Genomic DNA, 27,663 nt, shown 5'->3' on the forward strand with positions numbered 1-27,663 from the left:
CACACACACACACACATTATACAAACACACACACACTATACACACACACACACACACTGTACACGCACACACTATACACACACACACTACAGACACCACACACACACACACACACACACTATACACACACACATACACACTATACACACACACATACAAGCAGACACACACACACACACACACTCACACACACACACACACCCTGCTGTCAGTATGATGGTGATTGGTTGGGTGCTGCAGGTATGACCTGAAGGACACGTCCACCATCACCCTGGTAGATCTGCAGCTGATCTCAGCCATGGGCCCCCCTGGCGGCGGCCGCAATGCCGTCACCCCCCGCTTCCTCCGCCATTTCAACATCTGCAGCATCAACACCTTCAGCGACAGCACCATGGTGCACATCTTCTCCCACATCGTCAGCTTCTACCTGCGCAACAGCGCCTTCCCGCCTGAGTACTTCACTGTGGGCAACCAGATCGTCGTGGCAACGATGGAGGTGAGTCTCTTTTTTTAATCACTGTCACCCTGATGCAAGGTGTGTAAGAATGCGGGGTGTGTCTGTTACAGGTAAGACTGGGAGGTGTGTCTGTTACAGGTGTGTAAGACTGGGAGGTGTGTCTGTTACAGGTGTGTTAGACTGTGAGGTGTGTCTGTTACAGGTGTGTTAGACTGTGGGGTGTGTCTGTTACAGGTGTGTAAGACTGTAAGATGTGTCTGGTACAGGTGTGTAAGACTGTATGGTGTGTCTGTTAGAGGTGTGTAAGACTGGGAGGTGTGTCTGTTACAGGTGTGTTAGACTGTGAGGTGTGTCTGTTACAGGTGTGTTAGACTGTGGGGTGTGTCTGTTACAGGTGTGTAAGACTGGGAGGTGTGTCTGTTACAGGTGTGTTAGACTGTGAGGTGTGTCTGTTACAGGTGTGTAAGACTGTAAGGTGTGTGTTATAGGTGTGTAAGACTGTGAGGTGTGTATGTTACAGGTGTATAAAAAGGCCATGCAGAACCTGCTGCCCACCCCTGCTAAGTCGCATTACACCTTTAACCTGCGGGATTTCTCGCGGGTGGTGCGCGGCTGCCTGCTGCTGCAAAAGGAGTCGCTGGAGAGCAAGCACACCATGATCCACCTGTTTGTGCACGAGGTCTTCCGCGTCTTCTACGACCGCCTGGTGGACGACAAGGACCGGGCGTGGCTGTACAAGCTGATGAACGACATCGTGAAGGAACATTTCCGAGAGAACTTTGATGCTGTGTTCAGCTATCTGAAACAAGACAACAGGCCTGTAAGAAATAACACACTATAATCCAACACACTATAACCTAACACACTTTAACCTGACACACTTTAACCTGACAAACTATGATTTAACATTCTGTAACCTAACACACTGTAACCTAATACACTTTGACTGTACTTTGGTTGTGTAGGTCATTGTGACGACATTTACACTGCTGTTGAATCCACTTTTTAAAAATCTAAATCTTTTGAACTGCTGTCCACCTGACCTGTTTGTGTGTGTGTGCGCGTGTTCATGTGTGCACACTTGTGTGCATGTGTGTACACTTGTGTGTGTGCATGTGTGTGTGTGTGTGCATACGTGTGCATGCATATGTGTCTGCACTTGTGTGTGCGTGTGTACGTGTGTGTCTGTGTCTGTGTGTGCGTGCGCACTTGTGTGCATGTGTGTGTGTGCGTGTGTGCATGCGTGTGTGTGTGTGCGCACATGTGTGCATGTGTGTGTGTGTGTGTGCATGTGTGTGCGTGCGCACTTGTGTGTGTGTGTGCGCGCACGCCCCTGTGCGTGTGTTGTGGGTAGCTGTGTGAGGAGGACATGCGGAACCTGCTTTTTGGGGACTACATGAACCCCGACCTGGAGGACAGCGAGCGTCTGTACGCTGAGGTGCCGTCCATGGACAGCTTCAGCCAGGTGGTGGAGCTCTGCCTGGACGAGTACAACCAGACCCACAAGAACCGCATGAACCTGGTCATCTTCCGGTAAGCGCGTGTCTGCACTCTGCCACAACAGTGCGCGAGAGGCAGCGGTTTTACTGCTTCTGCTCGGCCTGCCACATGCAGGGTACCGACAGAAAACCATGGAAAATCCTGGAAAACATTTACATCCTGGAAAGTTATGGAAAAGTCTAGGAAAGTATTCAAATATCCCTCTGTTTTTGGAAAGTCAGGGTAAATAATAAAAAATGGCATCTGTCAACTGAGGAGCCTGACGTCCTGTACTGCTGCCTGTGAGTCTTAAGGTCTGTATGCGGAAAACTCCAGGCTGTCCTGACCTGCAGCCCAAAACGTAGCCAGAAATGTCCTTAAAGTCAGACATTTGCCTTTAAAATGTCTCTGAAGATGAATGCAATGTGAATCTGCTGTGATAGGTACTGACCGCAGTACACCATCCAGCAGACAGGGGGCACTGAGCACTGCGGCCGGTATGGCGCTGTGTGCCGGGGTCATGTGACTCTCGGGCTTCAGCAGGTCAGAGGGCACCGCACAGGCTGGTGGGAAATGGAACTGAGAGCCTGGGCGCTAGCTTTTCTCTCTTCTGCTAGCTTCTGGAGGGTTTCAGTGTCTTCCTGGTTTTTAATGAGTTTTATTGATTATTGATTGTGGTGTTATTGATTAGCCTGTGGAGTTATTATTGTTATTGAGTACTGATTAGCCGGTGGAGCTCTTGTTTTTGGTAAGCAGAGCGGTGCGCTGTCCACCCCTGCAGGTACGTTCTGGAGCACCTGTCCCGGATCAGCCGTGTTCTGAAGCAGCCGGGGGGGAACGCGCTCCTGGTGGGGGTGGGGGGCAGCGGGAGACAGTCGCTCACACGGCTCGCCACCTCCATGTCCAAGATGACCATCTTTCAGCCGGAAATCTCCAAGAGCTACGGCATGAACGAGTGGAGAGACGACCTGAAGGTACTGTCTCCTAGGTTACCACTTCCTGTATGACATCACAGTGCTGAAGGTACTGTCTCCCACCTTAACCACTTCTTGTATGACCTCACAGTGCTACATAAATGATGGAGCTGTGTTGTAACTGTGCTTTGCTCTGAGTGCACTGTGCTCAGACTGTGCTGTGACTGTGCTGTAACTGTACTGTGCTTTGCTGTGACTGTGCTATAACTATACTGTGCTGTAACTGTGCTTTGCTCTGAGTGTACTGTGCTCAGACTGTGCTGTTACTGTGCTGTGCTCTGAGTGCAGTGTGCTCAGACTGTGCTGTGACTGTGCTGTAACTACTGTGCTGTGCACAGACTGTGCTGTGACTGTGCTGTGCTTTGCTGTGACTGTGCTACAACTACTGTGCTGTAACTGTGCTTTGCTCTGAGTGCACTGTGCTCAGACTTTGCTGTGACTGCTGTAACTGTACTGTTCTGTAACTGTGCTTTGTTCTGAGTACACTGTGCTCAGACTGTGCTGTGACTGTGCTGTGACTGTACTGTAACTGTACTGTGCCGTGCTTAGACTGTGCTGTGACTGTGCTGTGCTCTGTGCAGCGCTTGCTGAAGAGTGCCGGTGTGAAGGGGGAGCAGACGGTGTTCCTGCTCACAGATGCCCAGATTAAGGAGGAGGCCTTCCTGGAGGATGTGGACAGCTTGCTGAACACGGGCGAAGTGCCCAACATCTTTGCTGTGGATGAGAAGCAGGAAATCATGGAGGTAAAACCAGGAGCCTCACCGACAGACTGTTCAGCTCCGCCCCGTTTACCATCAGCCAATCATTTTTCATTCCACCGCCCTGAAAGACATATATATATATATATATATATATCATCTCACTCTATATATATAGAGCTATATCTCCCACCCGCCCTTTCTCTTCTCTGTTTCTCTCCACCTCTTTTCCTTTCCCTCTCATTTTCTCTCTCCTCTCCTCTCTCTCCCTCACTACTGATTATTAGGAATGTCATAAAATATCGATGTAATGAATGTTGATTGACATGTTGTTGTATCGAGGAATATTTTCAGCATTGAGATGTATTAAAAATACAGTAAACTTAATTTTTTCTATTTTAGAGGGATTATTTACTCTCTTATGCCACATTATATCAGAAATAGCTATGTGTGCCATGGAGAAGACAAGTACCATATTCACATTGTGCTTATTGTGTTATATTGAAAACAATTGCATAAAAAGAGGTTAAACTTCCATTTAAAGACTGAAGTGAATCAATAGGCTCAGTGTGGCTTAAGAAGGTAAATAATCCCTCAAGACATTAAAAGCACCCTTAAGAAAAATTAGCAGCTTGTTAAAATTGCGATTGTGGTTGAGCAGGGGGCCTCAGGACCGAGTTTGGGAACCCCTGGACTGGACTATAAACCTTCTTTCCTCACTTGTACCGTAGTAGCCTATAATGGGTAGTGGGCCTTACAGAAGTTATGTTTCGAATTCAGTTTGATTCCAGTGTTTTCTGTATCCTGCTCTTATGATGATTATTGGAGAAAATGTGCAGCTGAACAGGAACAGGGTGTTATTTCTATCTATGAGTAGGTTTTGCCTAAATCAGCAAAAACAAAACACGCCCTTGTAGGCTGAATGCGTACGTTAATAACACATTTGCATTACATGAGGTTTTGTTGCCATTCTTCCTGCAGTGATTCTGAGCATTATTATTACCATTATTATAGGGAATATGGAGTAAACTGAATTAAGCTGTCTGAGTCTCAGTTCTGTCCCCCCCTTGGCCCCCCCCAGGCGGTGCGGCCCGTGGCCCAGGCGGGCAGCCGGGACGCAGAGCTCAGCCCGCTGGCGCTCTTCGCCTTCTTCGTGACGCGCTGCCGGGAGAACCTGCACATCGTGGTGGCGTTCAGCCCCATCGGCGACGCCTTCCGCAACCGCCTGCGCCAGTTCCCCTCCCTCATCAACTGCTGCACCATCGACTGGTTCCAGGTCTGCCCCCCCTCACCACCGCCGGCAGGCTGTGTGCCCCGCCCCCCCCCCCCCCCAGGCTCTGTGCCCCCGCCGACCCGCCCCCCAACCCCCCAGGCTCTGTGCCCCCCCCCGACCCTCCCCACCACAGCCGGCAGGCTGTGTGCCCCCCCCCCCCCCCCCAGGCTCTGTGCCCCCCCCCCCCCCCAGGCTCTGTGCCCCCCCCCCGACCCTCCCCATCACCGCCGGCAGGCTGTGTGCCCCCCCCCCCCCCCCCCGAGGCTCTGTGCCCCCCCCGACCCTCCCCACCACCGCCGGCAGGCTGTGTGCCCCCCCCCCCCAGGCTCTGTGCCCCCCCTGACCCCTCCCCCCCAGGTGCTCTAAATCCCCCTCCCCTCCCCGCTCTGTATATTTGTAAAAATATTGATTTAATGTGTTTGCATTCGGACATTACTCCTCCATATGCGGTTTTCCACTGGTGGTGTCGGGTGCGACAATCCTGCCAAGTATTCAGAAACGATGACCCACACACATTGGGTGCCCAATGCGGAATAGCAAGCGTCTAAAATCCACAAAGCATCTTTAAGATTCGGTTAGATATGCTACTCAATATTACCATGTCAGGTGGCATTGTTGGTTGTCTCTAGGCAGTCTTCTTTCTCCAAAATACACTACAGCTGGATTGTCTTCGAAGAGAAATGAGCAGTCGATGTGCTGGTAGTAGCCTAATGGCTTAGTTTCGAGTGGATCCCTGGTATTTGTAGTGTGACTTTTGCGACCACCAATAACCACAGATGTCGCCAAATCCACCAGAACTGAAATATTAAGGATAGCCGCTTGACCCAGCTCCACCGTGTGATAATTAACACCCTGGGTGCACTTCCAGCCCTGGCCAGAGGAGGCGCTGGAGCGAGTGGCCTACAAGTTCCTGGAGAGCCTGGAGCTGAGTGACCACGAGCGGCAGGAAGTCATCATACTCTGCAAGACCTTCCACACCTCTGCCATTAACCTGTCTCACAGGTGAGCCCCGCCCCCCCGTACAGCCACACCTCCATCATTAACCTGTCCCACAGGTGAGCCCCGCCCCCATACGGCCACACCTCTACTATTAACCTGTCCCACAGGTGAACCCTGCCCCCCCATACAGCCACACCTCCGCCATTAACCTGTCCCACAGGTGAGCCCTGCCCCCCCGTACAGCCACACCTCCACTATTAACCTGTCCCTCAGATGAGCCCCCCCCCCGCCCCCCCGTACGGCGCTCAGTGCTGCAGAACTGACCCAGTGCTGCCTCCGCAGGTTCCTGTCTGAACTGGGACGCCACAACTACGTCACTCCCACCTCCTACCTGGAGCTGATCGCCGCCTTCCGCCAGCTCCTCACTCAGAAACGCGATGCCGTCATGAGAGCCAAGAAACGCTACACCAACGGCCTGGACAAGCTGGCCTTCGCCGAGTCCCAGGTGCCCCAATGCAGGCGATCGCAGTGATGTAATACTGTGATGTAATGCAGGGGATCGCACTGCTGCCACAGTGATGTAATACTGTGATATAATGCAGGGGATCGCACTGCTGCCACAGTGATGTAATGCGGTGATGTAATACTGTGGATCACACTGCTGTCGCGGTGATGTAATACAGTGATGTAATGCAGTGAATTAATGCAGTGGACTGCAGTGGATTGCACTGCTGGCGCAGTGATGTAACGCAGTGACGTAATGCGGTCATGTAATACTGTGATATAACGCAGTGATGTATTGCAGTGCTGGTGCAGTGATTTATTGCAGTGGATCACATCGCCCTCTGTAGGTGAGTGAGATGAAGAAGGAGCTGGTTGACCTGCAGCCGAAACTGGAGGTGGCCAAAGTGGAGAACAACAACATGATGAAGGTGGAGCCATTTCACCCATGATTCGCCATTTCACCCATGTTTCAGCATTTATAACTGTCTGTCTGACTGTATTCTTATTATTGTTATTATTGTTACTTTTTAAATTTGTAATTTTGAGAGAGAGACATACACTTCAGTTTTGAGAGTGATCGTCATCCCGCCTGCCCTGTATCTGACGGTTGTCATGGCGATGTGTGCAGGTGATCGAGGTGGAGTCGGTGCAGGTGGAGGCGAAGAGTAAGCTGGTGCGGGTGGATGAGGAGGCGGCCACGCTGAAGGCCGGGGAGGCCCAGGCGCTGAAGGACGAGTGTGAGAGCGACCTCGCTGAGGCCATCCCCGCCCTCGAGGCAGCGCTGTCTGCCCTCGACACGCTAAAGGTGCGCCCCCAACACGCCCTGCATACCCCCCCAACATGCCCTGCATACACGCCCGACACGCCCTGCATAAACCCCCAACATGCCCTGCATACTCCCCCAACATACCCCAACTCGTCCTGCATACGCCCCCAACACGCCCTGCATACTCCCCCAGCACGCCCTGCATACACCCCCGACACGCCCCAACATGCCCTGCATACGCCCCCAACACACCCCAACTCGTCCTGCATACTCCCCCAACATACCCCAACTCGTCCTGCATACGCCCCCAACATGCCCTGCATACTCCCCCAGCACGCCCTGCATACGCCCCCGACACGCCCTGCATACTCCCCCAGCACGCCCTGCATACACCCCCGACACGCCCTGCATCCGCCCCAACACACCCCAACATGCCCTGCATACGCCCCCAACACACCCCAACACGCCCTGCATACGCCCCCGACACGCCCTGCATACTCCCCCAGCACGCCCTGCATACACCCCCGACACGCCCTGCATCCGCCCCCAACATGCCCTGCATACGCCCCCAACACACCCCAACACGCCCTGCATACGCCCCCTGACACGCCCTGCATGCCCCCCCAACACGCCCTGCATACCCCCCCAACATGCCCTGCATACGCCCCCGACACGCCCTGCATACCCCCCCAACATGCCCTGCATACACGCCCGACACGCCCTGCATAAACCCCCAACATGCCCTGCATACTCCCCCAACATACCCCAACTCGTCCTGCATACTCCCCCAACATACCCCAACTCGTCCTGCATACGCCCCCAACATGCCCTGCATACTCCCCCAGCACGCCCTGCATACGCCCCCGACACGCCCTGCATACTCCCCCAGCACGCCCTGCATACACCCCCGACACGCCCTGCATCCGCCCCAACACACCCCAACATGCCCTGCATACGCCCCCAACACACCCCAACATGCCCTGCATACGCCCCCTGACACGCCCTGCATGCCCCCCCAACACGCCCTGCATACCCCCCCAACATGCCCTGCATACGCCCCCGACACGCCCTGCATACCCCCCCAACATGCCCTGCATACGCCCCCGACACGCCCTGCATACGCCCCCAACACACCCTGCATACCCCCCCGACATGCCCTGCATATGCCCCCGACATGCCCTGCATACCCCCCCAACATGCCCTGCATACGCCCCCGACACGCCCTGCATACGCCCCCAACACACCCTGCATACCCCCCCGACATGCCCTGCATATGCCCCCAACATGCCCTGCATACTCCCCCAGCACGCCCTGCATTCGCCCCAACACACCCTGCATACCCCCCCGACATGCCCTGCATATGCCCCCGACGCCCTGCATACGCCCCCAACATGCCCTGCATACGCCCCCAACACGCCCTGAATACCCCCCCAACATGCCCTGCATACGCCCCCGATGCCCTGCATATACCCCCGACGCCCTGCATACGCCCCCGACACGCCCTGCATACGCCCCCAAACACGCCCTGCATACCCCACAACACGCCTTGCATACGACCCCGACACGCCCTGCATACGCCCCCAAACACGCCCTGCATACCCCAAAACACGCCCTGCATACGCCCCCAACACACCCCAACACACCCTGCATACGCCTCCGACACGCCCTGCATACCCCCCCCGACACGCCCTACATACGCACACCCAACACCCCTCTGCATGAAGCATCTCTGTGTTTACAGCCGTCTGACGTTACCATAGTGAAGTCCATGAAGAACCCCCCCTCAGGCGTGAAGCTGGTGATGTCAGCCGTCTGTGTGATGAAGGAGATCAAGCCGGAGAAGATCACTGACCCTGCGGGGAAAGGACAGAAGGTTCGATTCTGTGCAGAAATGTCAGCAGTCAGGAGGTGGTCTCAGCTCATTGCAGACTGAGGGGAGAAGGTCTGACTTGAAGGTCATTCAGTTGGGCACAATCTTAGGCTTTCTGGTCACCTGAGCAGGTGTCACTCATGTTTAACTCTTTATCCCTTTGGATTGTGTTGTTGTACTGCACACTGCAGTCTTGTTTTTTATGACTGTATTTGGTGCTGAAGTCATGGCTGCAATAAGAGCTGGTGCTGATGGTGTAGTTACATGTCACAGCCTCAGGGTGGCGCATAAGCAGTGTGTAAGTGCTGTGAATTCTCTTATATTCCTCAGATACTTGACTATTGGGGCCCGAGTAAGAAGCTGCTGGGAGACATGAATTTCCTGAGAGATTTGAGAGAGTACGACAAGGACAACATCCCTGTGAGACTGCCCGACATGTGCCTTCCCTGCTCCTAATGTTTCATCTGACGTAACACCATAAGAGTAGCAATTCATCTGAAAAATTATTACTAGTTCCCTGCAATCCGTTTCCTTTGATATCACTGAATGAGGTAGATATGACTGTGTACAGAGTAAATGGTAAATGGTAAATGGACTGCATTTATATAGCGCTTTTATCCAAAGCGCTTTACAATTGATGCCTCTCATTCACCAGAGCAGTTAGGGGTTAGATGTCTTGCTCAGGGACACTTCGACACGCCCAGAGCGGGGATCAAACCAGCAACCCTCCGACTGCCAGACAACCTCTCTTACCTCCTGAGCTATGTCGCCCATCGCTCTCTCTAAATGTGTATGGGGTAGATCTATATATATATTTGATATCACTGTATAGGGTTGATATCAGTGTATATGATTCAGGTCACTACGTGTGGGGTGTACATGGTGGATTTCTTCCTGTATGATGTTGATATGACTGTAGCAGATTAATCTGGGTGTGTATTTGCCAGACCTCTCTGAGTGTGTGTGGCGCTGTTTGTGGCAGGTGCCGGTCATGGCTAAAATCCGCAGTGAGTACATGAGTAACCCCGACTTTGACCCAACCAAAGTGGCCAAAGCTTCGGGTGCTGCAGAGGGTCTGTGCAGGTGGATCACAGCCATGGAGGTGTACGACAGAGTGGCCAAGGTACATACCCTCTACATCCCTACTCTAGTGGTGCCTACTCTACTGGTACCTTCTCTAATGGTACCTACTCTACTGGTGCCTACTCTAGTGTTACCTACTCTACTGGTGCCTACTGTAGTGGTACCTACTCTACTGGTGCCTACTCTACTGGTACCTACTCTACTGGTACCTACTCTACTGATACCTTCTCTAATGGTACCTACTCTATTGGTACCTACTCTACTGGTGTCCACTGTAGTGGTACCTATTCTGCTGGTGCCTAATCTACTGGTGCCTACTGTAGTGGTACCAACTCTACTGGTACCTACTGTAGTGGTACCTACTCTACTGGTGCCTACTCTAGTGGTACCTACTCTACTGGTGCCTACTGTAGTGGTACCTACTTTACTGGTACCTACTCTAGTGGTGCCTACTCTACTGGTGCCTACTCTAGTGGTGCCTACTCTACTGGTGCCTACTCTAGTGGTACCTACTCTACTGGTGACAGTGGCAGTCCCACAGCGCAGCCGGTTCAGGCTCTTTGATGTCGTTTTCCCGCCCCAGGTTGTGGCTCCTAAGAAGGCCAACCTTCTGGAGGCCCAGGAGTCGCTGGCCACCACCATGGCCCTGCTGAATGAGAAGAGGGCGGAGCTTAAGGAGGTGGAGGACCGGCTGGCCGCCCTGCAGCGCACCTTTGAGGAGAAGACGGAGGAGAAGGCGCAGCTGGAGCTGCAGGTGGAGCTCTGCGCCAGTAAGCTGGAGAGAGCAGAGAAACTCATCGGGGGACTGGGGGGCGAGAAGACTAGGTATGCATGCTAACCCTGACCTGTGGGTGTGTTTGTGTGTGAGTGTGTGTGTGTGTGTGAGAGTGCATGTGTGGTGTGTATGTGTGTGTTTGTGTTAGAATGTGTGCATGCATGTCTGTGTAACTGGTTCTTTAAGAGCAGGTATCTGCCCCATGCAGGTGGTCCATTGCAGCAGATGACCTGCAGAACATCTACGACAACCTGACAGGTGATGTGCTGATCTCCGCTGGGGTCATCGCCTACCTGGGGGCCTTTACCTCTGCGTTCCGCCAAGACTGCTCCAGGAACTGGACCCAGCTCTGCAAGGTGCCGCACCTTACTAGCTAACAGACACTCACCTGTCACAGTTTTATAGAGAGAGACACAGCTATGACACACAGAAGAGTTTTATAGAGAGGCCATCATAATGTGACCGTATTTACATTACATTACATTACATTCATTTGGCAGACGCTTTTATCCTTTTAATGTACTTATGATTCTTTGAAATCCACATGCAGTCCAGGGACATTCCGTCTTCAGATGACTTCTCGTTGAGTAAAACTCTGGGTGACCCCATTAAGATCCGAGCCTGGAACATCGCAGGTCTGCCCACCGACAGCTTCTCCATCGACAACGGCGTCATCGTCAGCAACTCCCGGAGATGGTGAGCCGGTCTCTCAGAGGAGCCAAACAGACTGTGATTATGCCCCAGGATGACTTATATTTCACTGGCTGGTTTTGTTAATGATTGACACCATGTGTGTGTGTGTGTGTGTGTGTGATTCCCTGCCTGGTGTGTTTTTTCTTCAGGCCACTGATGATTGACCCTCAGGGTCAGGCTAACAAGTGGGTGAAGAACTCTGAGAAGGACAATAAGCTGAGCATTATCAAGCTCACAGACTCCGACTACATGAGGACTCTGGAAAACTGCATCCAGTTCGGCACCCCCCTGCTTCTGGAGAACGTGGGGGAGGAACTGGACCCTTCACTGGAACCCCTGCTGCTCAAGCAGACCTTCAAACAGGGTACTAACCTAAAACAGGGCACTGCATGGTACTAACCTACAAACAGGGTACTAACCTACCTAACCTACAAACAAGGTACTGTACGTTACTAACCTACAAACAGGGTACTTACCTAGAAACAGGATACTGCACAGTACTTACTAAAATAGGGTAAGCCATGCTAATGATAATCCTGAATGTGGAATGGCACCACAGTGCAGTTTTAAAAGAGACTATTGGTAGGCCATAGTCAAACGTGGGACTTGGTGTTTTGTGTATGAGTTGAAGCTATCCCATCAGGCCACTGAATCCCTGCCTGTGAGTGAGAGAGTGTGGGTCACTCAGTTGTATTTCTGACCCCTGTAGGAGGCATGGATTGCATCAGACTGGGCGAGAGCGTGATTGAGTACTCATGTGATTTCCGCTTCTACATCACCACCAAGCTGAGGAACCCACACTACCTGCCTGAGCTGGCCACCAAGGTCTCCCTGCTCAACTTCATGATCACCCCCGAGGGCCTGGAGGACCAGCTGCTGGGCATCGTGGTGGCCAAAGAGAGGTACGGTTTAAAGCTTTCCTGCTCCTGGCACACAAACTACTGACGCCCCTCATACCCCTGATGCCCTGCAGGTGATTACTATTTAGTACACATTTCCTGGGTGGTGATTAGTATATAGAACATTTTCCATTGGTGGTGATTAGTATTTAGAACAAATTTACTTGTTGATAATTAGTCTGAAGTGTAGTTTCCCTTGGTGGTGATTAGCATTTAGTACAGATTTCCTCGTTGGTGATTAGTATGTAGTGTTGTTTGTGTCTGGTGGTGATTAGTATGTAGTGTGGTTTCTCTCTGGTGGTGATTAGTATGTAGTGTGGTTTCTCTCTGGTGGTGATTAGTATGTACATTACATTACATTCATTTGGCAGACGCTTTTATCCAAAGCGACGTACAAAAAAGTGCATTTCATGGTCGTAGACAACTGCTGAACACGGGTTCAGTAAGGTACAATTACTTATTTTGTACAGCTATTTCTAGCTGAGAAGAATGAACACTATTCTGGTCTAACATCTGCAAAGCCAACTAGGCAGAAGAATAAGCTACAGTATTAGGACAAATACAAATTACCAAGAAGTGCAGGGATGGGGCAACATGTAACAAGTGACAGGAAAAAGGGCTTTTTAAAATTTTTTTTAATTATACAGCGTGGTAGTGGTTAGTCTAGGTATAGTCTGAAGAGATGAGTCTTCAGGCCACGGCGGAAGATGGATAGTGAGGGGGAGGTTCGGAGAGGGACGGGGAGTTCGTTCCACCACTGGGGAGCTAGGGTGGAGAAGCTCTGTGATCCCTTTGGGCGGGTGGGTGGGGTTACAAGGCGCCCTGCTGCCGCAGAGCGGAGTGGTCGCGCAGGCACATAGAATTGAGTCATGTCCTGCAAGTAGATGGGGGCTGTCCTGTTGGCAGCAGTGTAGGCAAGGGTCAGGGCTTTGAACCGGATCCTGGCAGCGACCGGTAGCCAGTGAAGTGATCGCAGCAGAGGAGTGACGTGGGAGAATTTGGGGAGGTTGTAGATGAGTCGGGCAGCGGCATTCTGAATCATCTGTAGTGGCTGTATGGCACAAGCTGGCAGGCTTGCAAGGAGTATGTAGTGTGGTTTCTTGTGGTGGTGATTAGTATGTGGTGTGGTTTCTCTCTGGTGGTGATTAGTATGTAGTGTGGTTTGTCTCTGGTGGTGATTAGTATGTAGCGTGGATTCTCGTAGTGGTGATTAGTATGTAGTGTGGTTTCTCGTAGTGGTGATTAGTATGCAGTGTGGTTTCTCTCTGGTGGTGATTAGTATGTAGTGTGGATTCTTGTAGTGGTGATTAGTATGTAGTGTGGTTTCTCTCTGGTGGTGATTAGTATGTAGTGTGGTTTCTCTCTGGTGGTGATTAGTATGTAGTGTGGTTTCTCTCTGGTGGTGATTAGTATGTAGTGTGGTTCCTCATGGTGGTGATTAGAATGTAGTGTGGTTTCTTTCTGGTGGTGGTTAGTATGCAGTGTGGTATCTTGTGGTGGTGATTAGTATGCGCTTGCAGACCGGAGCTGGAGGAGGAGAGGAATGCCCTGATCCTTCAGTCGGCCACCAATAAGAAGCAGCTGAAGGAGATAGAGGACAGGATCCTGGAGACGCTGCATTCTGAGGGAAACATCCTGGAAGACGAGAGTGCCATTCAGGTCCTGGACTCCGCCAAAATCATGTCCAATGAGATCACAAAGAAGCAGCAGGTGGGTAATGGAACAGAAGAGTGTTTGTCAGAGAATGAGAGAGAAGGAGACAAGAGTGGTGCTGTGCTCAGTGATTCTGTACTCACTGGTGCTGTACTTTGTGATTCTGTAGTCAGTGGTTCTGTGCTCACTGGTGCTGTACTCAGTGGTGCTGTACTCAGTGATTCTGTACTCAGTGGTTCTGTGCTCTCTGGTGCTGTACTCACTGGTGCTGTACTCAATGACTCTGTGCTCAGTGGTGCTGTGCTCAGTGACTCTGCTCACTGGTGCTGTACTCATTGATTCTGTGCTCAATGGTGCTGTGCTCAGTGATTCTATGCTCAGTGGTGTTGTGCTCAGTGATGCTGTGTTCAGCAGTGCTGTACTAAATGGTGCTGTACTCAGTGGTTCTGTACTGAGTAATGCTGTACGAAATGGTGCTGTACTCAGTAGTACTTATTGGTGCTGTACTTAGTGGTACTATACTCAGTGGTGCTGTGCTCAGTGATTCTGTACTCAGTTATGCTGTGCTGAGTGGTTCTGTGCTCTGTGGTGCTGTACTAAGTGACTCTGCACTCAGTGGTGCTTGCTCAGTGGTGCTGTACTCAATCGTGCTGTGCCCAGTAGTGCTGTACTTCGTGGCTCTGTACTCAGTGGTGTTGTACCTAGTGGTGCTTAGTGGTTCTGTACTCAGTAGTGCTTTGCTAGCCCTGATTGCCTTGCCTGCTCTCCTGTTGTCAGATTGCTGAAAAGACGGAGGTAAAGATTGCGGAATCGAGGGAGGGCTACAGGCCGATTGCCAAACACTCCTCCATCCTGTTCTTCAGCATCGCAGACCTGGGCAACATTGACCCCATGTACCAGTACTCCCTCACCTGGTTCGTCAACCTGTACATCAGCTCAATCCAGGAGAGGTGAGCCCAGCTCAGGCCCAGCCAGGCCTAAATCAGTCTGTCCCCTGTGCGGTACATCCTCAGAGCCAGATAATCACACACCCACCCCATCCCATTATGAACACACTCTGCTGAGCTTGGGTTGGTGGAAAACCCTACAACTCTTTGATCAGGTCACACTTTCCCGTATAGTAATTGGCCTGTTTTGTTTAAATCCAGGGGAAAGTCCAAGGTTTTGGAGAAGAGGCTGCGGTTCCTGATCGATCACTTCACCTACAACCTGTACTGCAACGTGTGCCGCTCGCTGTTCGAGAAAGACAAGCTGCTCTTCTCCTTCCTGCTCTGCTCCAACCTCCTCCTGTGAGTGCCTGCTCTGACTGTGCTACCTGTGTGGTACCTGCAGGGGTGACTGTGCTACCTGTGTGGGGCCTGCTCTGACTGTGCTACCTGTGTGGGACCTGCAGGGGTGACTGTGCTACCTGTGTGGGACCTGCAGGGGTGACTGTGCTACCTCTGTGGGGCCTGCTCTGACTGTGCTACCTGTGTGGGACCTGCAGGGGTGCCTGTGCTACCTGTGTGGGGCCTGCTCTGACTGTGCTACCTGTGTGGTACCTGCAGGGGTGACTGTGCTACCTCTGTGGGGCCTGCTCTGACTGTGCTACCTGTGTGGGACCTGCAGGGGTGACTGTGCTACCTGTGTGGGGCCTGCTCTGACTGTGCTACCTGTGTGGGACCTGCAGGGGTGACTGTGCTACCTGTGTGGGACCTGCAGGGGTGCCTGTGCTACCTGTGTGGGGCCTGCAGGGGTGACTGTGCTACCTGTGTGGGGCCTGCAGGGGGTGCCTGTGCTACCTGTGTGGGACCTGCAGGAGGTGCCTGTGCTACCTGTGTGGGACCTGCAGGAGGTGACTGTGCTACCTGTGTGGGGCCTGCAGGGGGTGCCTGTGCTACCTGTGTGGGACCTGCAGGGGGTGACTGTGCTACCTGTGTGGGACCTGCAGGAGGTGCCTGTGCTACCTGTGTGTGGCCTGCAGAGGGTGCCTGTGCTTCCTGTATGGGGCCTACAGGGGTGCCTGTGCTACCTGTGTGGGGCCTGCAGGAGGTGCCTGAGCTACCTGTGTGTGGCCTGCAGGAGGTGCCTGTGCTACCTGTGTGGGGCCTGCAGGGGGTGCCTGTGCTACCTGTGTGGGGCCTGCAGGGGGTGCCTGTGCTACCTGTGTGGGGCCTGCAGGGGGTGCCTGTGTGACCTGAGGGCCTGTTCCCACAGGGCTAAGCGGGAGATCGATTACGCAGAGTTCATGTTCCTGCTGACGGGCGGGGTGGGGCTGCAGAACACCGTGCCCAATCCCGACCCCAGCTGGCTGCAGGACAAGAGCTGGGATGAGATCTGCAGAGCCAGCGACCTGCCGGGCCTGCGGGGCTTCAGGTACCAAGGGCCACGCCCGCAGCTACAGCCATGCCCACAGATATAGCCACGCCCACAGCCACACCAACGCCCACGCCCACAGCTATAGCCACACCCATACCCACAACCACAACCAAAGCCACACCCACACGCAGAGCTACAGCCAGAGCCACACCCACAGCTATAACCACGCCCATACCCACAACCAGAGCCACACACACCCCCACACCCACATCCACACCCAGAGCTACAGCCAGAGCCACACCCACAGCTATAGCCACACCCGCACCCACAACCACAACCAGAGCCACACCCACAGCTATAGCCACGCCCATACCCACAACCACAACCAGACTCACACCCACGGCCACGCCTGCAGCTAAAGCCACGCCCACAGATATAGCCACGCCCACAGCCACACCAGCGGCCACACCCACAGCTATAGCCACGCACACAGCCACACCCATGCCCACAGCCAGAGCCACACCCACACTTACACCCACAGCCACAACCAGAGCCACGCCCACAGCTACAGCCACACCCACAGCCAGAGCCACACCCACACGCAGAGCTACAGCCAGAGCCACACCCACAGCTATAGCCACTCACACAGCCAGAGCCACACACAGACATGCACAGAGCCACAGAGTAATACAGTGATCTATACCATTTCTTTCGTCCAGTCTCCTAATGTTCAGTGTCGTTCAGCTTGTGAAGATGCTTCTGATCTCATGGTGAAATGCTGTGTTTAGAGAGTTTTTCAGTGAGAACCCAGAGAGTTTCCAGCAGATTTACGACAGTAAGGAGCCCTACAACATGCCACTGCCCAGCCCCTGGAGCGATCGACTCAACCACCTGCAAAAGATGATCGTGTACCGATGCCTGCGTCCCGACAAGGTCAGCCCCCCCCCCCCCCCCAAAAAAAAACACCCCCCTCCCTGCTACCGATGCCTGCATCCTGACAAGGTCAGCCCCCCCGCCTCCTCCCCAAAACACCTCCCTCCCTGATGGAATGCAGCAGGGACTCATCATTCATTGTTTATAGACTGTTTACAGAGTGCTCACTGTCTTAGAATTATGGACTGTAGCAGCAATTACACTTATTGCAGTGATCACTCGTTTATATTGATAGATTGTAACTGATAGATTCTAACAGATTGTAATAGGTAATAACTTTTCTATTGATAGATCATAACTGTTAGATTATAGCAGATTATAACAGGTTATAACTTTTGTGTTGATAGATAGATTAGCTCTTGTTATTTATAGATTGTTCCGGCAATCTCTAACTACGTGACGGATAACCTGGGGAAGAAGTTTGTGGAGCCGCCGCCGTTCGACCTGACGAAGAGCTACACGGACTCCAACTCCACCGTGCCGCTGGTGTTCGTGCTGTCACCCGGCGCCGACCCCATGGCCAGTCAGTACCGCCCACTTTCCCTGCCTGACCAATAAAAACGCAGCGTGTGTGCGCTGGTGTGTAAACGCAGTGTGTGTACGCACTGGTGTGAGCTGGCGGTGTGTAAACGCAGTGTGTGTGCGCACTGGTGTGAGCTGGGCGGTGTGTAAACGCTGTGTGTAAACCTGGCGGTGTGTAAGCGCAGTGTGTGTGCGCACTGGTGTGAGCTGGCGGTGTGTAAACGCTGTGTGTAAACCTGGCGGTGTGTAAGCGCAGTGTGTGTGCGCACTGGTGTGAGCTGGCGGTGTGTAAACGCAGTGTGTGTGCGCAGTGTGTGTGTGCGCAGTGTGTAAACCTGGCGGTGTGTAAACGCAGTGTGTGTGCGCAGTGTGTAAACCTGGCGGTGTGTAAACGCAGTGTGTGTGCGCACTGGTGTGAGCTGGCGGTGTGTAAACGCAGTGTGTAAACCTGGCGGTGTGTGTTTCCCTGTGCCTCAGGCCTGCTGAAGTTCGCCAATGATAAGAACATGGGCGGAGCCATGTTCCAGTCCATCTCGCTGGGCCAGGGCCAGGGCCCCATCGCCGCCCGCATGATCCGCGCGGCCATGAGTGAGGGCACCTGGGTGTGCCTGCAGAACTGCCACCTGGCCGTGTCCTGGATGACCACGCTGGAGAAGATCTGTGAGGACCTCAGCCCCGAAACCTGCCACCCCGACTTCCGCCTCTGGCTCACCAGCTACCCCTCCCCCAAGGTACCACCCCGCCCACAAACCCCACCCACAGACCCGCCCACACACTGACCCCACCCACAGACCCGCCCACAAACCGCACCCACAGACCCGCCCACACACTGACCCCACCTACAGACCTGCCCAAAAACCCCACCCACAGACCCGCCCACAAACCCCACCCACAGACCCGACCCACACACTCACCCCACCCACAGACCCGCCCACAAACCCCACCCACAGACCCGCCCACACACTCACCCCACTGACACAGTGAGCCACCTCCCCACAGACTGACCTACTTCCTGACTGACATACCCATAGAGTGCTGTAAAAAGACTGTGTTTTCTAGAACCTGTTTGTATTCTGTGGAACCTGTGTACATGCTGTGGAACCCATGTGTTGTGTTGTAGAACCTGTGTGGGCTGTAGAACCTGTGCTGTAAAACCCGTGTGTGCTGTGGAACTTGTGTGAGCTGTAGAACCGGTGTGCTGTAGAACCTGTGCTGTGTGCTGTGGAACCCATGTGTGTGCTGTAGAACCCGTGTGTGTATTGTGGAACCCGTGTGTGCTGTAGAACCCGTGTGTGTATTGTGGAACCTGTGTGTGCTGTAGAACCCGTGTGTGTATTGTGGAACCCGTGTGTGCTGTAGAACCTGTGCTCAGCAGCACTGCTGGGTTTTGTCAGTTTCCAGTGACCATCCTGCAGAACGGGGTGAAGATGACCAACGAGCCGCCGACAGGCCTGAGACTGAACCTGCTGCAGTCCTACCTGACCGACCCCGTGTCTGACCCCACCTTCTTCGAGGGTTGCCCTGAGAAACAGCCGGTCAGTGCAGATCCTTCACTACAGACACACAGCCAGTCAGTGCAGATCCTTCACTACAGACACACAGCTGGTCAGTGCAGATCATTCACTACAGACACACAGCTGGTCAGTGCAGATCCTTCACTACAGACACACAACACAGCTGGTCAGTGCAGATCATTCACTACAGACACACAGCCGGTCAGTGCAGATCCTTCACTACAGACACACAGCTGGTCAGTGCAGATCCTTCACTACAGACACACAACACAGCTGGTCAGTGCAGATCATTCACTACAGACACACAGCTGGTCAGTGCAGATCCTTCACTACAGACACACAGCTGGTCAGTGCAGATCATTCACTACAGACACACAGCCGGTCAGTGCAGATCCTTCACAACAGACACACAGCCGGTCAGTGCAGATCATTCACTACAGACACACAGCTGGTCAGTGCAGATCATTCACTACAGACACACAGCTGGTCAGTGCAGATCCTTCACTACAGACACACAACACAGCTGGTCAGTGCAGATCATTCACTACAGACACACAGCCGGTCAGTGCAGATCCTTCACTACAGACACACAGCTGGTCAGTGCAGATCCTTCACTACAGACACACAGCCGGTCAGTGCAGATCATTCACTACAGACACACAGCTGGTCAGTGCAGATCATTCACTACAGACACACAGCTGGTCAGTGCAGATCATTCACTACAGACCCACAGCTGGTCAGTGCAGATCAATTACTACAGACACACAGCTGGTCAGTGCAGATCATTCACTACAGACACACAACACAGCTGGTCAGTGCAGATCATTCACTACAGACACACAGCTGGTCAGTGCAGATCATTCACTACAGACACACAGCTGGTCAGTGCAGATCAATCACTACAGACACACAGCTGGTCAGTGCAGATCATTCACTACAGACCCACAGCTGGTCAGTGCAGATCAATCACTACAGACACACAGCTGGTCAGTGCAGATCATTTACTACAGACCCACAGCTGGTCAGTGCAGATCAATCACTACAGACACACAGCTGGTGTGCAGGTCATTCAGTTACCTGAGGGCTGTTGTTTGTGTGTTATCTGTCTCAGGTGTGACTGTGTGTGTGTGTGTGCGTGTCTGTGTGTCTGTGACCTGTCTCAGGTGTGTCTGTGTGTGTGTGTGTTACCTGTCTCAGGTGTGTGTGTGTGTGTGTGTGTGTTTGTTATCTCTCTCAGGCGTGACACTGTGTGTGTTTGTGTTACCTGTCTCGGGTATGACTCTGTGTGTGTTACCTCTCTCAGGTGTGGGAGAAGCTGCTGTATGGAGTGTGTTTCTTCCATGCGCTCGTCCAGGAGAGGAAGAAGTTTGGACCGCTGGGCTGGAACATTCCGTACGGCTTCAATGAGTCTGACCTGCGCATCAGCATCAGACAGCTTCAGGTACTGTCTGCTTCACACACACGCACACACACACGCACGCACGCACACACACACACATGCACGCACGCACGCACGCACGCACGCACACTCACATGCACAAACACACACACTCTCTCACACACACTCACACACACACATATACACACACTCACTCACACACACATACACACACTCTCAAACACACACAAGCACACACACTCACACACTTGCACGCACACACACATACACACACATGCATATTAACACACACACACATACACACACACTCACACACTCACACACTTGCACGCATGCACACGCACACACAGGTTCCTCTGACTCTGCTGTTCCTCCTGCAGCTGTTTGTGAATGAGTATGAGCAGGTTCCGTTTGAGGCCATATCGTACCTGACGGGCGAGTGTAACTATGGCGGCCGTGTGACGGACGACTGGGACCGCCGTCTGCTCCTCACCATCCTCGCCGACTTCTACAACCAGGACATCGTGGAAAACCCCCGCTACAAATTCTCCCCCAGCGGCAAATACTTTGCCCCCCCCAAATCCTCTTACGAGGACTATGTGCTGTTTATCAGGGTGAGGATTGCCTGAGTGATACCCTTTACTCAGGACACACCTGTACCTGTTTCTGTACTGGCCTTTCTGGAGTCTGTAGGTGTGTGTGTGGAGTCTCTCAGTGTGTGTGGAGTCTGTCAGTGTCTGTGTGGATTCTCAGTGTGTGTGTGGAGTCTTTAGGTGTGTGGAGTCTGTCAGTGTCTGTGTGGAGTCTCAGTGTGTGTGTGGAGTCTGTCGGTGTGTGTGTGTGGAGTCGGTCGGTGTGTGTGTGGAGTCTGTCGGTGTGTGTGGAGTCGGTCGGTGTGTGTGTGTGGAGTCTCTGTGTGTGTGTGGATTCCGTCCGTGTGCGTGTGTGGAGTCTGTCGGTGTGTGTGTGGAGTCTGTCGGTGTGTGTGTGTGGAGTCTGTCGGTGTGTGTGTGGAGTCGGTCGGTGTGTGTGGAGTCGGTTGGTGTGTGTGTGGAGTCTGTCGGTGTGTGTGTGTGTGGAGTCTGTCAGTGTGTGTGTGGAGTCTGTCGGTGTGTGTGTGTGTGGAGTCAGTCGGTGTGTGTGTGGAGTCAGTCGGTGTGTGTGTGGAGTCTGTCGGTGTGTGTGTGTGGAGTCTGTCGGTGTGTGTGTGGAGTCAGTCGGTTTGTGTGTGGAGTCGGTTGGTGTGTGTGTGTGTGGAGTCTGTCGGTGTGTGTGTGGAGTCGGTCGGTGTGTGTGTGTGGAGTCTCTGTGTGTGCGTGTGTGTGTGGAGTCTGTTGGTGTGTGTGTGGAGTCGGTTGCTGTGTGTGTGTGGAGTCTGTTGGTGTGTGTGTGGAGTCGGTTGGTGTGTGTGTGTGTGGAGTCGGTCGGTGTGTGTGTGTGGAGTCTGTTGGTGTGTGTGTGTGGAGTCTGTCGGTGTGTGTGTGGAGTCGGTTGGTGTGTGTGTGTGGAATCGGTCGGTGTGTGTGTGTGGAGTCTGTCGATGTGTGTGTGGAGTCTGTCGGTGTGTGTGTGGAGTCGGTTGGTGTGTGTGTGGAGTCGGTGGGTGTGTGTGTGTGGAGTCGGTCGGTGTGTGTGTGTGGAGTCGGTCGGTGTGTGTGTGTGGAGTCGGTGGGTGTGTGTGTGGAGTCGGTGGGTGTGTGTGTGTGGAGTCGGTGGGTGTGTGTGTGTGGAGTCGGTCGGTGTGTATGTTGAGTTGGTCGGAGTGTGTGTGGAGTCGGTGGGTGTGTGTGTGTGGAGTCGGTCGGTGTGTGTGTGGAGTCGGTGGGTGTGTGTGTGTGGAGTCGGTGGGTGTGTGTGTGGAGTCGGTTCGGTGTGTGTGTGGAGTTGGTCGGAGTGTGTGTGTGGAGTCGGTGGGTGTGCGTGTGTGGAGTCGGTGGGTGTGTGTGTGGAGTTGGTCGGTGTGTGTGTGGAGTCGGTTGGTGTGTGTGTGGACTTGGTCGGTGTGTGTGTGGAGTCGGTTGGTGTGTGTGTGGAGTCGGTCGGTGTGTGTGTGGAGTCGGTGGGTGTGTGTGTGTGTGGAGTTCGGTGGGTGTGTGTGTGGAGTCGGTGGGTGTGTGTGTGTGGAGTCGGTCGGTGTGTGTGTGGAGTTGGTTGGTGTGTGTGTGTGGAGTCGGTCGGTGTGTGTGTGGAGTCGGTTGGTGTGTGTGTGGAGTTGGTTGGTGTGTGCTAGCTGAGGTAACCTGTGGCTTTGTGGTGCAGAACCTGCCTGTCACTCAGCAGCCGGAGGTGTTTGGCATGCATGAGAATGTGGACATATCCAAGGACCTGCAGCAGACCAAGCTGCTCTTTGATTCGCTACTACTCACCCAGGGGGGTGGAGCTAAAGGTGGAGGTAGCTCAGGAGGGGACAGCACTTTATTTGACATTGCACACGACATCCTCAGCAAGGTAGGACCCTACACTGACTAATCCCCTCACATCCACCCTCTCTGTCCTATAGGCTCTCTCAGATAGGACCCTACACTGACTAATCCCCTCACATCCACCCTCTCTGTCCTATAGGCTCTCTCAGATAGGACACTACACTGACTAATCCCCTCAAATCCACCCTCTCTGTCCTATAGGCTCTCTCAGATGGGACCCTATACTGACTAATCCCCTCAAATCCACCCTCTCTGTTCTATAGGCTCTCACAGATCTACTCTATATCTACTCTAATCACTCATAGCCTTAATAAAAAACTGTACTCTTTGTGTGAAACGTGGTGCATTCTGATGAGTGTGGTCCACAGTGTTGTTTCTGCAGTGTAGTGTCAGTGTTCAGATAGCAGTGTTTCTTGCCTGGTTCCCAGCTCCCGGACAGCTTTGACCTGGAGGCAGCGCTGGCTAAGTTCCCTGTGCTGTATGAGGAGAGCATGAACACTGTGCTGGTTCAGGAAATGCAGCGATACAACACGTATGTGCAGGGAGCTTCTCCTCCCGCCTCGCCTGTCCCCCTGCTCCACCTCTCCACCCCTCCTCCCTGCTCTACCTCTCCGCCTCCATCTCTCCCCCCATTCCACCTCTCCACCTCCATCTCTCCCCCCTACTCCACCTGCCCCCTGCTCCATCTCTCCCCCTGCTCCACCTCTCCATCTCTCCCCCTGCTCCATTTCTCCTCCTCCACCTGTCCTCCCGCTCCACCCCACCCCCCTGCTCCACCTGTCCTCCCGCTCCACCCCCCCCCCCCCCGCTCCACATCCATGTGTGGCTGTGTGTGTGTCAGGCTGGGTGTGTAACAGGCTGTGTGTGTAACAGGCTGGGTGTGTAACGGCGCTGTGTGTGTAACAGGCTGGGTGTGTAACGGTGCTGTGTGTGTAACAGGCTGAGTGTGTAACAGGCTGGGTGTGTAACGGCACTGTGTGTGTAACAGGCTGGGTGTGTAATGGGCTGAGTGTGTAATGGTGCTGTGTGTGTAACAGGCTGCGTGTGTAATGGGCTGAGTGTGTAATGGTGCTGTGTGTGTAACAGGCTGGGTGTGTAATGGAGGTGTGTGTGTAACAGGCTGGGTGTGTAATGGAGGTGTGTGTAACAGGCTGGGTGTGTAAAGGTGCTGTGTGTGTAACAGGCTGGGTGTGTAATGGAGGTGTGTGTGTAACAGGCTGGGTGTGTAACGGCGCTGTGTGTGTAACAGGCTGGGTGTGTAATGGGCTGGGTGTGTAATGGTGCTGTGTGTGTAACAGGCTGGGTGTGTAATGGTGCTGTGTGTGTAACAGGCTGGGTGTGTAATGGGCTGGGTGTGTAATGGAGGTGTGTGTGTAACAGACTGTGTGTGTAACAGGCTGTGCGTGTAACAGGCTGGGTGTGTAATGGTGCTGTGTGTGTAATGGGCTGGGTGTGTAATGGTGCTGTGTGTGTAACAGGCTGTGCGTGTAACAGGCTGGGTGTGTAATGGTGCTGTGTGTGTAACAGGCTGGGTGTGTAATGGGCTGGGTGTGTAATGGTGCTGTGTGTGTAACAGGCTGGGTGTGTAATGGGCTGGGTGTGTAATGGTGCTGTGTGTGTAACAGGCTGAGTGTGTAATGGTGCTGTGTGTGTAACAGGCTGGGTGTGTAATGGGCTGGGTGTGTAACAGGCTGTGCGTGTAACAGGCTGGGTGTGTAATGGTGCTGTGTGTGTAACAGGCTGTGTGTGTAACAGGCTGAGTGTGTAATGGTGCTGTGTGTGTAACAGGCTGAGTGTGTAATGGTGCTGTGTGTGTAACAGGCTGTGTGTGTAATGGTGCTGTGTGTGTAACAGGCTGAGTGTGTAATGGTGCTGTGTGTGTAACAGGCTGAGTGTGTAATGGTGCTGTGTGTGTAACAGGCTGTGTGTGTAACAGGCTGAGTGTGTAATGGTGCTGTGTGTGTAACAGGCTGAGTGTGTAATGGTGCTGTGTGTGTAACAGGCTGGGGAGCACCATTCGCCTGAGTCTGCAGAACCTGCAGAAGGCCATTAAGGGGCTGGTGGTGATGGACGCGGATCTGGAGGCCCTGTCCGGAAGCCTGATGGTGGGGAAGGTTCCGGAGAAATGGGCCAAGGTCTCCTACCCCAGCCTCAAACCGCTGGGCAGCTACGTCAACGACTTCCTTGCCAGGCTCAAGTTCCTGCAGGTCTCAGGCTGCATGCTTACATATTTAAATCTGGCAGAATGTTATGTCCAGGGAACAATCTGCTGTAAATAAGTTGCGTCGATGAAAATATAATTATAATGACAACACTGATGATAGAGTTTTTGGGATAACATGCTGGAGTTTTGTACATCGCATAACCTTTGTGGCCATTATTCACTTTCACAGTTATAATCATGTAGCATTTGCACTGTATTTAAGTGTTAATATGGCACCATTCTACCGTAGGCTCTATAGTCTCCTGCTTTGCGTATATTTAGAGAATTAAACACAGAATTACTGTGTTTGACTGTGTATATGCCTGTGTATGTGTGTGTGTATGTGTATGTTCCTGTAGGACTGGTATGAGAGCACCAAGCCGAATGTCTTTTGGCTATCCGGCTTCTTCTTTACCCAAGCCTTCCTGACGGGGGCGCTGCAGAACTACGCCAGGAAGTACTCCATCCCCATCGACCTGCTGGGCTTCGACTTCCAGGTGCTGCTCTGTGCATTCTGCCTGTCATTCCCATCAGCACACTGTGCTACTGCACGGGAAATGCTGAAGCTCCTCCCCTCTGCCCTGTGATCCCGCCACACAGGTCCTGCCCATTACCTCCTCTGACTCCGCCCCCGAGGATGGAGTCTACATCCACGGCCTCTTTTTAGATGGAGCACGCTGGGACAAGGCAGCGTACGTTAGCTTTAGTCAGCAGTGTGCGTGTGTGTGCGTGCGTGAGTGTGAGTGTGAGTGTGAGTGTGAGTGTGAGTGTGAGTGTGAGTGTGAGTGTGAGTGTGCGTGTGTGTGCGTGAGTGTGAGTGTGAGTGTGTGTGAGTGTGTGTGTGCGTGTGTGTGCGTGCGTGAGTGTGAGTGTGTGTGAGTGTGAGTGTGTGTGTGTGTGTGTGTGTGAGTGTGTGTGTGTGTGTTTGTGAGTGTGCGTGCGTGCGTGCGTGCGTGTGTGGATGTTCATACTGTATTTATGTGTGACAAATATAAAAAAAGAGGCGACATAGCTCAGCTGGTAAACGATTGTCTGGCAGTCGGAGGGTTGCCGGTTCGATCCCCCGCACTGGGCATGTCGATGTGTCCCTGAGCAAGACACCTTACCCCTAACTGCTCTGGTGAATGAGAGGCATCAATTATAAAGCGCTTTATAAAGGGCTATATAAATGCAGTCCATTTACCATGTGTGTGTGTGTGATTCTTTTACAGTGGAGTTCTAGCTGAGCAGCTGCCCAAGGTTCTGTTTGACTCTGTCCCCATAATCTGGATAAAACCATGTAAATATATAACACTGCATAATGCACCACAACCTTACTGCACAGCACTACACAATGCATAGCAACATCACTACACTGCAGAATGCATGATGACATCACTGCACAGCACATTACATGTCACCACAATGTGTTTAAGTCTGCTTTTTTATTTTTACATGCACACACACACACACACACACATACACAGAGTATATGTGTATTATATACTGTATATTTGAGTTGTATCTGCATTGGGGTGATGGGCATTTGGTCTGTTTTAATCGCGTCTGTGTTTGCGCTGCTCTCTCTCTCCAGTGAAGAGGAGCCCGGCAGGGTCATCGCAGAGCGTGTACGTGTGCCCGCTCTACAAGACCAGCGAGCGCAAGGGCACTCTGTCCACCACCGGCCACTCCACAAACTTCGTCATCACCATGACGCTCCCCACCGCGCTGCGTCCCCAGCACTGGATCAAGAGGGGTGTGGCTTTGCTGTGTCAGCTGGACGACTGAACCCCCGAAGCCCAGAGCACAGGCAGCACAGGCTGCACAGGCAGCAGCACAGGCAGCAGCACAGGCCCAGCTGTAGCCATATAAACTAGTGACTGGCACAATAAACATGACACAGTTGTGTTTTCATATTGGACCACTTCTGAGGGACTAAATTAACTTTGTAAAATTTGTTTTGAGAAAAATACATAACTATTCTGGTGAGAAAATTATGTTTGTAAAATATGATTTGATAAAAATAAATAAAAACTCTGCTGAAAAGGGAATCTAAGATGCACACTTGAATCATATTTAATATCACAGGATGATTCCTGGAGTGATTGTGTTTATCTCTGCAGATGATTATTCATTACCAGCTATAAGCTGTACACACACACTGCACTAACACTGCACACTAACACCACACTGCACTAACACCACACACTAACACCACACTGCACTAACACTGCACACTAACACCACACTGCACTAACACTGCACACTAACACCACACTGCACTAACACTGCACACTAACACCACGCACTAACACCACACTGCACTAAC

General features: G+C 52.8%; 1 protein-coding gene across 1 annotated transcript in view; it reads left to right on the forward strand.

Moving 5' to 3' along the window:
* Positions 1-27,385, forward strand: part of dnah12 (dynein, axonemal, heavy chain 12) — a 56,842-nt gene extending 29,457 nt beyond the window's left edge. Inside the window, exons 40-74 of the mRNA XM_035383358.1 lie at positions 241-496; positions 978-1,277; positions 1,812-1,990; positions 2,718-2,910; positions 3,492-3,653; positions 4,690-4,884; positions 5,750-5,883; positions 6,163-6,325; positions 6,672-6,752; positions 6,953-7,129; positions 8,832-8,963; positions 9,291-9,380; positions 9,943-10,083; positions 10,627-10,868; positions 11,027-11,174; positions 11,369-11,514; positions 11,661-11,875; positions 12,221-12,413; positions 13,931-14,120; positions 14,841-15,013; positions 15,212-15,352; positions 16,260-16,418; positions 17,150-17,294; positions 17,667-17,817; positions 18,294-18,547; positions 19,211-19,351; positions 20,634-20,771; positions 21,110-21,343; positions 22,989-23,177; positions 23,581-23,684; positions 25,155-25,359; positions 25,715-25,852; positions 25,956-26,047; positions 26,567-26,634; positions 26,929-27,385. Of these exons, the coding sequence (XP_035239249.1) occupies positions 241-496; positions 978-1,277; positions 1,812-1,990; positions 2,718-2,910; positions 3,492-3,653; positions 4,690-4,884; positions 5,750-5,883; positions 6,163-6,325; positions 6,672-6,752; positions 6,953-7,129; positions 8,832-8,963; positions 9,291-9,380; positions 9,943-10,083; positions 10,627-10,868; positions 11,027-11,174; positions 11,369-11,514; positions 11,661-11,875; positions 12,221-12,413; positions 13,931-14,120; positions 14,841-15,013; positions 15,212-15,352; positions 16,260-16,418; positions 17,150-17,294; positions 17,667-17,817; positions 18,294-18,547; positions 19,211-19,351; positions 20,634-20,771; positions 21,110-21,343; positions 22,989-23,177; positions 23,581-23,684; positions 25,155-25,359; positions 25,715-25,852; positions 25,956-26,047; positions 26,567-26,634; positions 26,929-27,122 (5,863 nt within the window). The 3' untranslated portion in view covers positions 27,123-27,385. The remainder of the gene's footprint in view (positions 1-240; positions 497-977; positions 1,278-1,811; positions 1,991-2,717; positions 2,911-3,491; positions 3,654-4,689; positions 4,885-5,749; positions 5,884-6,162; positions 6,326-6,671; positions 6,753-6,952; positions 7,130-8,831; positions 8,964-9,290; positions 9,381-9,942; positions 10,084-10,626; positions 10,869-11,026; positions 11,175-11,368; positions 11,515-11,660; positions 11,876-12,220; positions 12,414-13,930; positions 14,121-14,840; positions 15,014-15,211; positions 15,353-16,259; positions 16,419-17,149; positions 17,295-17,666; positions 17,818-18,293; positions 18,548-19,210; positions 19,352-20,633; positions 20,772-21,109; positions 21,344-22,988; positions 23,178-23,580; positions 23,685-25,154; positions 25,360-25,714; positions 25,853-25,955; positions 26,048-26,566; positions 26,635-26,928) is intronic.
* The last annotated feature ends 278 nt before the right edge of the window (positions 27,386-27,663 follow it).

Source organism: Anguilla anguilla, chromosome 11 (assembly GCF_013347855.1).
Source record: "Anguilla anguilla isolate fAngAng1 chromosome 11, fAngAng1.pri, whole genome shotgun sequence".
Classification (NCBI taxonomy): domain Eukaryota; kingdom Metazoa; phylum Chordata; class Actinopteri; order Anguilliformes; family Anguillidae; genus Anguilla; species Anguilla anguilla.